The sequence below is a fragment of the Chelon labrosus genome, assembly GCF_963514085.1.
Source record: "Chelon labrosus genome assembly, chromosome: 3".
Lineage (NCBI taxonomy): Eukaryota > Metazoa > Chordata > Actinopteri > Mugiliformes > Mugilidae > Chelon > Chelon labrosus.
Window position 1 is genome coordinate 22,438,851 of NC_140339.1, and position 12,078 is coordinate 22,450,928.

Genomic DNA, 12,078 nt, shown 5'->3' on the forward strand with positions numbered 1-12,078 from the left:
TCCGCTTCACTAAATTCAGATCTTGAATTCTCACCAAACATTTTCTTGTTCTATAGTCGACAGATGAGCATGAGACAGAGACGGCAATGAAATCAAAGGAAGCAAGGAAGTACATCTTCAGCTGTTTGGATGACATAGCGCACGTATGTTCAGCTGTTTGAACCACAATGTTCTTAACAAAACGTCAGAGGAAATTCAACATGAGATGTTTAGAGATTGTAGGTCTTTACCAGAAGATGTACACCCACAGCTGTATAAAGAGAGTAGGGCATACGCATGTTGTTACGGTCAAAGAAAAGGCGGCCACTTAGATCAACTTCCCATCAGTAAAGTGTTGAGTTAAGCTAAACATAGTTGTTTTTTTTAAAAAGAAAAAAAAAGCTCAGATTTTACTCATTCAGAACAGACCACATTTGGAAATTCCCTCAGTGACTGTCAAAACTTATTCAGGTCTGTACTTTTTTTTTTTATGTCAGATGAGTTTCTTGTAAATTTATCTTCCTGACTGTCATTCTTTGGAAATAGGTGTTGTGCAAAACTGTTGACATCCTACACAGAGAATATTGTAATGCAACATTTACCCTTTACTCCTTTAAGTTATTGTGTTTGTTTTGACAGGTCATCTTAACCAGTGTTTGTATTCCAGGTGAACTTGATGATGAACCTGGAAGGTAGTGACTTATTAGCAGAGAAAGCAGACCGCCGCGAGTTTGTGAGCCTGCTGAAGAAAATGTTGTTGATTGATACAGAAGAGAGGATTGCCCCTGCCGAAGCTCTCATCCATCCCTTTGTAACGATGCAACACCTGCTTGACTTTCCCCATAGCAACCAGTGAGTCCAGTTTGCCCTAGATTTTCAGAGATCTTGTAATCTTGGCCTTCTGCACAACTTGAACTTTCCGTGTCAATTTCGATTGTCCGTAGTGTGAAGTCATGTTTCCACATCATGGATGTTTGCTGGACTCGTCCAAATGCGTATGAGGCCGCCAACCGAAATAAAGGTCCTTTCGTCAGACCTGTAAATACAACCACTGCTGCCTCAGCCAACCACCCTTTCAGCAAGATGGCTGCTGTCCATGCTCAAGTAAGTCATTCATGGTGTATTTGCATACTGTCCGCCACTTCCATCAGCACTGGGGGTTACATAGTAGCCAGCAGATCATGGAATTAGGATGTTTTAAATCAAAGGAATCAAAGGAACCAAAGGACTAATAGGAATATATTTGTTCCTCTCATGTATGTCCCTGCTCCCTAAAAAAAAAATCACCATATCTGAGTGGCGGAATAATCACATATGGTACAGGTTAATGGCATGGATTGTGTTGTTCTGCTGGTTTTCTCCTTTCAAGACTGATCACGTAGACGGTTTCCTTGCTTTTATTGCCTTTTTGTATGCCGACTTGCCCATCTTATTGCGTCCTAGTTGTCCCGCTGTCATGGCAACAAAATCACGTCATGTTTCTGAGGTCATAGCAACAGTGCAAGTCAGTGTTGTTGCCGAGGAGAAAAGAGGAGCTGACCCTTTTTTTGTCTTTGGGTCTTTATAATGCAAAACATCTCAAAGTCTGTTTAAAAGCCATTGTTCTGTGGATGAAAAAAAAAATACCAATAGTGACATATTGCTTGAACCACAACATAATGGCGACTGTATTGTTCTCATCAGTACATACAAAAAAGATAATATCAGGGGTCTCTCTTGTTCTTATTCAGAATTGAAACCTGCTGAAAGAACACCTAGTCACATGTTAGGTTTCTGGAGTAGCACAGGAAATCTGTCTTGTTCAGGAGATTTTTACAGTAAAATGTTGTGCCTTTTTATTGTATCAAACATTTCAAAGGCTGCTTTGTGTTTACTGTCGTATGTGGGGGCTGGGCTACATGCAGGATCCGTAGCAGAACAATATAGTCCTAGTTCTTGTTATCCAATAAATGTGATTATGCCCAGGCACAAGAGCAGCATAAGTAGTGAAGCAAAGGCACACACTGAACACTTTATCCCTTAGGCATGCCTTGTAAAGTGAGTTCAACATTGTTTGACAGCCTTTTAAATGTCCAGCTTTAAAAAAAGGCAACCTTGATGAGTGTATATAAATTGGTCATAAAGACCGTTATCCTGCTGCAATTTGCCTGTCACATCCTGAGCATCTCATCATAAAAAGATGTCAAACTATATGCAATATAAAAAAAAAAACTCAAAACCAGAACTGGAATCCTTTAACGATAGTGGTTTCATTTTTTCCAGCTATCAGATTGGTAAGCCAGAGGCCCTTGCGTCTGTTTTGATTCAGCAACCTCAGAGGTCTTTCACGGGTTATTTCTGTGATCTGCCACAAGTGAGCCGCTGTGTTCTGACTGATAAGCCAGGGTTATGCCTAAAGTTAACTGAATTCCTGTCTGATCTCATGGTACAAGACAGATTCCTGGGCTTTGTCTGGCTCAAAAACTTCTCTTGACAGAGATGCTGCCACCTGCTGGTTGTTAAACGCTATTGTTAATTATTTTAATACAACAGAAAAGTCCAGTCAAGTCTGTTTTCGTTTTTTTTAGGGGTTAGCTCCATCAGCACCGTCAGTGATGCATCCTGGGATACCACTGCAAACAGGAAGTGGTCAGTTTGGATGCAACGAGTCATTTCAGCAAGCCCTCATTCTATGTCCCCCAACCATCCAAGGTGGGACATGTAAATCTTTATTTCACATTTGTCATTCTTTGTGGGGGAACAAATATCTCGAGCCCATATATTTTCTATCCCCCATACAGGTATCCCCACCAACACAGCTAAACCAGCAGGCTACTCTGTTCGAATGGAAGCATCTGTGCCTCCATTCACCCAAGCACCTTCAATCCAGCCCATACAAATCAGACCTGGAGTCATCACACAGGTGAGGTGGTAGCAACTGATGGCAGGAAAAGTCAGTGAAGATAATCTGAAATTAAGGGACAGGTCGACCGCTAGGGGCATATTATTGTTATTATTAAGAGTTATTTATAATGACAGAAAACATAAACAGTCAGTCATACATAATTCTGTCTGTGCTTTTGAGGTTCAGGTTTTTTTTTAACGTGCAAATTGATGAATCGCATCACCTAATGGACATTCTGCAACTGCTTTGCTTCTCTTCACTCCCAACAGGCCTGGTCAAGCCGTGCACAGCAGATCTTGGTGCCCACTTGGCAGCAGGTGACATCGGTGCCCCCACCACCAACCACTTTGGCGTCTGACACTGTGGCAGGCTCACAGAGATTGGGTGACTGGGGGTAAGACGTTTGTATATCTTTATGATATAACATCTTTTTGATATATCATCTAGATCCTTTCATGACATCTATGTTAATATTTCTAATATATATATATATATATATATTTATTGTGCTTTATTGTTTAGTTGCTACACGTTAGGAATGGGAGTACTCCTCTAATGCAGCTTGCTTGCTCCCCTGAATGTTAACGATCAATGAGTCATACATGTCCTTTGACCGAGACTGTATCGTCAGTAATGGTGCTAAAGGCTTTTGGCACAATTTTCAATGTTTGGCTTTCTTATTGCAGGAAAGTGCGTCCCCATGGTAACCATTACAGCTCCATGATTGCACACCCTCAGCCATTCTTAACCAACCAAATGACCATGTCCACCCACCAGCCAATCAACATCGGCATTGCACATGTGGTGTGGCCACAGCCAGCTGCCAATAAGAGAGCCAAGCCCTGTGTGAACAGGTATGTACATGGCTTGCCTTCCTCCCTGACTAAAACTGAGATACATTAACATTCACCAAAAGGTGTTTTAATTTTCTTAATGTGAATATTCTTTTCTGTTCTTTTTGCAGGGGCAGCAACATCTCCCAAAACACAAACATCCAAAATTTAGCATGCCAGTCCCCAAAGATGGCCGATACAGCAAAGAATGTGGATGCGGTAGCGGAGGAGGAAGCCAGATGTCCAGATGAAGGGCACGCTGTTGGAGAGGAGCAAAGAACAGAGCAGGTGGAGGAGGATGATGAGAACTGCTGCAAAGTGGAGCCAGACTGTGAGGAGCTTTCAGTTTCACAGGAGCAGCGGCATGCCATGGTGATCTCTGACCTGGCTAGTCCGACTGTTAGTGTCATCAGTATCAGCAGTGATGAGGAGGAGAGTGCACAAAGACACTCAATGGGGGAGTGAGTATTGCCTGCCAGGTTCCTTCTCACATTATTTCTAATTTGGTTTGAATTGGTTCAATGTCTAATTTTACTTGTCTCTCTCTGCACACAGGTGTAAAGGCAGTGCAGATTGCGAGGCATGTCAGAGCACCGTCAGTATGGAGAGAGTCTGTTCTCTCAGCAGTCCAGATAGTACACTCAGCACCAGCTCTTCAGCCTCAGCCCAGTCCAGCACCTCCCCCTGCAAACATCCCAACAGGTAAAGTTAAGCCAGTGGATTTAAACCAGTGCTATTACAGACAGGGTATCTGTAGTAAAAAGCAGCATTATTATTAATTATTCACGTTAAAAATCCTTAATAAGTTTTACTTTAGAAACTACAGAAGCCCTGACAGATGTTTTACATGGCCTGGCATTAGTTGCTACGCTGATCCAAAAGTGAAATCTTCATCTGTTGTCCCCTTGCAGCATGTCAGACGACGAACAAGAGAGTGGTTGTGACACAGTGGACAGCTCGCCTGCCTCGCACACCTCTGGTCACACTAACAGTCCCTTCACAGAGCGGCGCTACATCGCAGACGGCAACCAGAACTGTGAGCCTCGTGTTGCGTGCGTTGCCCCAGAGACCGAGCCTAGCAAGCCAACAGTTCGTACTGTTGTGGTACCTCCTATGCGGGTGCAGAACAACAACAACTCGGCTGCCAGTGAACCACCTGGCAACACAGGTAACACTGGACATATGATACACTGGTAACACAAATACATCCTCTATGTTCTTATTTTACTCTGACTTTGAGGTGACCTAATAATGTACGGTAGGCGTCAAACCTACAGACTAATTTGTTGTATACTTAAAACTGCTGGAAGTGACATCTCCCAACACAGTGTTAGGTTTCATCCAATTCTAAGCTAGAGGTGAGAATATAGTAGATGACAGGACAGCTTTTCTTCCTCAGGCACTGTTGCTATGTGTCTGAAGTACTCTCAGATGGGGTTATCCACTCAGCCGAATAGCTAGTGCACGGTCGTGCTAGCTCAAAGGTCTAGTCACCACTGCTGTCTGCTCCACAGGTCACAAGGCTTGGGATTATGCTGTCTTAGTAGACCACAGAGGTTCTCACAGGTGATTATGGGTTACCTACCCTGACGTATGCGCTCTGATCTCTGGAGTGGATATTTGTTTGCTGTCAACACTTCTTACTCTGAGAGTCCCTTGTATCTGTGTGGATGTGCATTTCTTAAAGCTACATAAGACATGCGTAATGACCCCAAAATATTTAATGTCCTGATTAAAATACTCAAAACATAGATGTGGCCGTCTCAAATTAAAGTTTGAAGATTATTTCTTTTCGGTGTTAGGTGAAATTACGCATGCTATATGTAGGCTTTATAACAGCTGTGGTCAGTGGGACACTAGGCGACGGCATTCAGTTAAGAGCTACCTTTTTATAGGTCTTTTAAAGTGGAGGGTTCAACTGTAAATCCTCAGAAAATCATACATACTCATATTACCTTTCATGTCAAAGACCTCTCCCTCCCCAGCCTTGAAACTATTGCAACTAAAGCCCCTCATAAAAGGGCACAGCTTACTATTCTGGTGCTGCCAGTTGTATTTATAGCCAACGATCTGACCCTGCTATAAGCTCTATGTTACAAACCCCTCCCCGATCCCCAAAAATATCTATTTATAAACATCTAGATCAGAGGACATACACCAGTCTGTTTAAACTGATCCAAGACAACTGAAGTCACTGAGAAGCCCACAGAACCTCCTGCCACAAAATGTTGCCATTTTTGTGGTTGTAGTTGGATATAGTCTGAGGCTCAATCTTGTTTGCTTGTGATGTTACATCATGATATGGACTGTAGGACACCCCCATGTCTGTGTTTACATATCTCCATCTCTCTGTTCTGTTCTGTGTCCCTCTTTACATGACCTCCTTCTTTAGTCTTGGAGTCTTCATGCCATCCCAAAGGGCGAGGCATTCCTGGGCGACAACATCACCACTCCACTCCCCTCCTCAACAGGCCGCAGAAAATCACCCCTGCATTCCAGCCTCAGCAACAGCAGCCTATTGGCTTTGGGCAGGTGAGCACATGCAGTCACACACACGTATAAATAAGCAAGTAAATATAACATTTTTATACCCTTTTTTTTTTTTTTAGTATACTGAGAAAAGCTGGACCTCATCAGTCTAGTAGAATTTGTAGTGTGTATATATATATATATATATATATATATATATATATATGGCTATAGAGAATGTATGATATATGATGCTGACATAATGATGTATAATCCTGAGATGGCAAAATACATTTCATTTTCATAAGACAGGTCAGGGGGACAGATTAAAGCACTCTCACTAAGGCAAGCCCTAGGTTTAGAGTAATGCATGTTATGTTGGAAAGACTTTTTGTTTACTTGTTGGTGTCAGTATATCCTTCATTTCTTTTTCTTTTTTCAAATATGACTTGGCAATGAAGTTGAAAACCTGATTTCTAAAGAAACTAAGGCACTTGTGACTACAGTTTGTACATTTAGGTGATAAAGATCGCAATATATAAATGACAGATGTTTCTTTTTTGTGGCTGAAACAGCAGCCAGCAGCACTCATCATACTGTAGGTAGAACTTCATCTGCCAAACTGTAGCTTGCAGTTTTAATAGCTATCCTCCACATTACTGTAAATTTTCAGGTTTAAGGAGGAAGGCATTTTGCTGTAACACTGCTTGCCTACTGTACCGAACTGTACTTCTCTCCTTCAGGTGCCACATTTCAGTTCCTGCCACCAGGAATGGAATGGAAACTTCCCCCACCGGAGACCACAGGCCTATATCCCTCCCACCATGCATGGGCACACATTCACCCTCTCCCACAGCAGCCCAAACCACACTACGGGCCCCCACCCCCACCTTGGGGGGCACCCACACTCCCAGCCCACCTTACTCTCTTACCCTCCATCTGGCCCTCTGGTCACTGCTGCACCTGTGGCCCACCTCCTGGCCTCCCCTGGGGCCTCCCGCCCGGTCCTCCAGCCCACCTACAGCATCTCCCACCCAGCTGGCATAGTGCATCAAGTGGCAGTGGGCATCAACCCCCGCCTGCTGCCCTCCCCCACCTTGCACCCCCAGGGCCAATTCAAGCCCCTCTTTCCCCCGCACTCCTACATTGCCTCGCCCGCCTACGGCAGTTTCCCTCTCAGCCCTACCAAAATAAACCAGTACCCTTACATCTGAGCTTGGCTGCCCAGGTACCCTTTATACCACCGGAGGGCTAAGTGAACAGGGCGAAATAAATCTTAAACCACAAACATGGTTTTTCATTTCCCAAAACCATGGCACAACCACAGAGAAAGCAAGCTATTTTTTGAATCATGTAGACTTGGGTGTAATTGAACTTCAAGCTTTAAAAGAAAAAAAAAAAAGAGTCCATTGGTGGTTTGATGATTTGGCAAAAATTAAGAAGGAAATAACGTATGAATGATTGAATGAAAGAATGACTGAGTAGTTAAACTCACACTTAATGTGTTTTGCACATTTGATATACCTTTGCATTGGATCTTCTACGAATACTCCTCAAGACAGGTAAATAATTGGGGTGTTGTTAAATAGTTAGACTTTGCACCCCTGATCCCAGCTATTTTTCTATATTGCCTTCTTACGTGTGCAAGACACATCCATATTTGTAAAGCCATCCCAGTCTCTAGCTCTAGATTGACAGATGCACATGTTGTCCACGGTGTACGTTGTACTGCGTTTGAAGTATTTGTACCTTTTCGGTGTCTTTTGGTGTTAGCAATGTCAAGTCAATTAACCGATTTAAATAGGGTTGTTCCTCACGCTGCATGTGGTCTTGCATGAGCAAAAATGTAAACGGAAAGATGCATAGACGTTGCTCTTATTGTTTGTGTCACAAGACTCGCTGCATTGTATAACTGTCCCCAGCCATAGTGCCTTACATATTTGAGGTTGTTAATGTTACTACTTATATATGACTATATACATGAATATTAATGTACTGGACTGCAGCACTTGAAATTCCAATCAGTCGATGCATCCTATGTGTGAGTATATATATGCACATGTGTATATGTCCATGCATAGCCTGCATGGATGTGATGTATCGCGGATAGCGGTGCTTATTTTTCGGAGTCGGTGTATATTTCAGTGTGTAGTGAGTTACCTTTCTGTTCTTTCAAGAAGAACAGCATGCTTTGCTGTTGCGAATGCCTGCTGTTTCATTAAAAATGTTTTGTTTGTTTTCATTCTCCTGTTCCCGAATGAACTAGTGTACAAAGTGCAAGTACTGAGTATTGCTTAATATTTGATAATCACTTTCTATTTAGTGAAACTCTTACTACTAACAGTATTTGTACTGTTTGAAACTGCAATACAATCTAAATAGTCGTTGATTATTTTTCTTTTTTGTCTTCGTATTTTCGTTTTGAATGTTTTCACTTTGTTTTTTTTTTGGTTTTTTTTAGATGTTTAGAAGTGTGGTGGGCATGGCTTTGATTAGGTAAGGAAAAAATGCAAATTAATTCACGGTATGGAATCTTCTAAGCCTGAGCAAACCATGCAGTATTTGATATACACACATATATGGACATATATTATAGAGCTAGACTATTTAGTACAGATGCTTGATAAGGTGTGAGTTAATTGTGTGCAATTCTCTCATTTATGCATGTGTGACAAAGTTAACTTTTCCCTTTACATTATACCATTTGTTAAAGGCTTAAAGGCTTATCGGTGTCAACTGCTTATTTTATACATTCCGTCAGGGAGGATATATACATATATATATGATGGTAGCACCAGTCTATATATATATTTATATATATATATATATAAGTAGATATGCTGTGTGTGCATTTTTCTCTGTTCATTTTACTAGTTACGTGTGTAATTTTTCTTTTTTTTTTGTCTTTCATTTTCAAATGAAGTTGCTTGTGCAGCACCAAAGACTGTAATTCATTTCTTGAGCAAGGTAGCTATTCTGTTTGCATAGACCTCAGTTATACTGTAGTTGTAAAATGAGGTTCAATTAAAACAAAAACAAAAAAGTCATATTTAAAAAAAAAAAAAGAAAAAGAAAAAAACAGCCGAGGTTTTGTCTAGCTTATTGGGCAATTAATAAGTCGTATCATTTCTTTCTTGAATGTATCATAGATAAGCTGCTATATGATGATTGCCACTTCGATAGCTGTGAAATTAGGTGATTTCTCTCTGAGTTTAAACCTAGCATTGCTATTTTTGTATAGGTCCCTAATTATCTGAAATAGAAGTGGTTTTGATTTGTGTGTTTATTTTGCGTTCATATTTGGAGTGTCATTGTAACTACTGTATTGCTGATGATGAACATTAGTTGCATTTGTTGTTTCTCGGGGTGCGTGTTTTTGCATCAGTATTTTATCCTTATTAACCTTTCGGGCTCGTCACTGCATATAAATGATGTATCGATGTAACTTAATTTTTGTATGTTTTCATATTGACGTTTTGTACACATCTAAAGCTGTAGCTTGCAGGATTGATTTAACTTTTTCGACGGACGTATACGGTATACTACCAGTACTCTTTAGTGAGTTGCGAGGAGCACTGTGAGATGCCTGGAGAAAAAAAAAATATATATATATATATATATAAATTGTAATGTTTCCACCAGTCAATCACAAACACACTTGCCACTCAGCACTCATACAGGTAGTGAGGCTTGTACGGGCTTGGGTGATTAGACTGCACGAAATAAATTCAGCCCAACATTTCTGTTCCAAAATGACGCTTTACAACTTGTTTTACTGTTAAATTGATTTAAGCGAATATTTATTGCAACCCTTTTATCTGTTCAATGTTATAACTGGCCAGAATATCACTTTCACAGTGTGATGTTCTAAACTGCCTTGTGTTCGGATCGCTCTCCCCTTTATGAGTGTCTCATATCAAAACAATGTTATGTCAGTGCAAAGCAGTGGCCATTGTTATATGTCCTTTATTGAAATTGAGACAGTGTGAGCAGCACTGTGTATGTGCCTTGAGATTCAGAAAGTGGGAATTCACAGTGGTGGTTCCTCATCGTAAATTTGAGGAGGATGGCATGGAATCCAGTAACAGTTTGTTAATATGGAGACAGTCACTCAACTAAGAATTAATAAAAAATAAAAAAGAGAGAGAAAAAAAAGGACGTCATCACAGTGTCATTCCAGGGAAATTAACTTCTCTGATCAGCTTTTAGACCCACAGCATGACGGTGGTTCCCCTTTTGCTTCAGATATCCGCCACCGAAGCGTCTCCACGATAACACACCAATAAAACACACACACTTTGAATGATATGACACTCAAAGCTCTTTGGATAGTCACTCTGGCTGAACAGCAGATGCAATACTTTACATTGTGCGGTCATTGCACCACCAAGTGTTCTTAGATAATCTCCATGCTTTACATTAACCTTGCATGCACACCTACGTTGCTTCACTCCTCCTGCTCGGAGCAAGTTAAGTCTTGAGTGGGAGTATCCAAAGTACAGTTGACAACACTGGCCTTTTTTAAAATCAGAAGAGCCATGCTTCATATCCAGGAATAGTCTATCTGGATGTTGGCTCTGTGCTCCGGATGGAAACTGGTCTGTCAAGGAGAGTATTGTTGTTTCTCTGTCAGTCATGAGTGTAATACTCTACATTTAAACACCTATATGGTTGTATGTGTTAATGTGGCTTTTTTTTTTTTCTTACCTGTATGCTTTACTGACCATACTCGAATATCACCTTTGGAAAGAAAGCTTATGACGACAAGGCATGAACTTGGCAGATTAGTGCTTGACATAGTTCCCCAGTAATAAGCATGTGAAATGTAATCTGTGTTTTGATTCCCTCAAAGGTATTCACCAGCAATGCGCCTGCATAAACTCTCCCATACTTGTTAGGAAAAGAATGGATGCAAGAGGAGAGAAAACTGTTTTTTAGTTTTTCCACATGATTTACACCTTGGTTTATGGATAATCTTTTCTTTCTTTGTGAGGATTCATGTAACATTTAACAGATAAAACAGTCATTTGTAAAACTGCTACTATTAAAGTCATGAGTTTGATATCGAGAAAAAAAAATCCTCTGCTGCGGTATTATCCTTTAGAGATCTTAATTCAGGGTCTGTATTAGTCTAAATGTGCTACTGTGTATCTCTGATTTGATTTAATGAGATTTGTTTTACTCAAGCTCTTATTTTGTGGTCACCTGTATCGATTTCAGAGTTAATTCACGCTGCAAGTTATGGAACCATCTGTTTAGGTTGCTTGTCAATTAGACTTGATTATGAAATCTGAACTGTTACTGTTTTAATACCTGTAGATTTTTTGTGGCTTTGTTTATTTTTTTGTTTTTGTTTCTCTGTTTTTGTTCCATTTGCTTTTTTTTTGTGCTACACTAGTTTGCCATGTAGCAATTGCACTGTGCAATATTTACAGTATGAGGACTGGGAAAACTAACTCTATGGATGTGATGTCTCTTTACAGTTTGCGATAGTGTTTCCTCTCTAGTTCTCAGTGATTTAGGTGTGACCAAGCCTTCTCTACTTTGTCACATTAAGCGGGTTTTCCAGGTGACTCTTTTGGTGAGTGTCAAAATAAGACTTTATGGTGTATTATTGTTAAGATTCACTTTGAATTAAAAAAAATCTATTGATGCATTTCTTTCTGTCTTTTGTCTGTGTTTCCGTCGTGCACCTTCATGCAGGCGTCTCTTTTTGCACAGCAAATATATAGCTAGTAACATCACCAAGGTGCAGCACATGGGATTTATTTCTGAATTCTTTTGCTTAATCAAGAACACTTCAGTATAAATTGGGGGGGTTCACATTTCTGGATTATTTGCCTTTATTCAGAATAATAAACAAATAATACTCAGATGAGAAGCTGGAATTATTATTATTATTTAAAGAATTAA

At 40.5% G+C, this 12,078-nt stretch overlaps 1 protein-coding gene across 1 annotated transcript in view; it reads left to right on the forward strand.

Annotated features, from left to right (window-relative positions):
- The window catches only part of hipk3b (homeodomain interacting protein kinase 3b), a 48,678-nt gene extending 36,857 nt beyond the window's left edge, over positions 1 to 11,821 (forward strand). The window contains exons 5-16 of the mRNA XM_084541269.1: positions 57 to 143; positions 647 to 831; positions 924 to 1,083; positions 2,547 to 2,670; positions 2,760 to 2,881; positions 3,133 to 3,257; positions 3,550 to 3,717; positions 3,828 to 4,157; positions 4,252 to 4,398; positions 4,608 to 4,864; positions 6,089 to 6,228; positions 6,909 to 11,821. Coding sequence (XP_084397395.1) covers positions 57 to 143; positions 647 to 831; positions 924 to 1,083; positions 2,547 to 2,670; positions 2,760 to 2,881; positions 3,133 to 3,257; positions 3,550 to 3,717; positions 3,828 to 4,157; positions 4,252 to 4,398; positions 4,608 to 4,864; positions 6,089 to 6,228; positions 6,909 to 7,379 — 2,316 coding nt within the window. The 3' untranslated portion in view covers positions 7,380 to 11,821. The remainder of the gene's footprint in view (positions 1 to 56; positions 144 to 646; positions 832 to 923; positions 1,084 to 2,546; positions 2,671 to 2,759; positions 2,882 to 3,132; positions 3,258 to 3,549; positions 3,718 to 3,827; positions 4,158 to 4,251; positions 4,399 to 4,607; positions 4,865 to 6,088; positions 6,229 to 6,908) is intronic.
- The last annotated feature ends 257 nt before the right edge of the window (positions 11,822 to 12,078 follow it).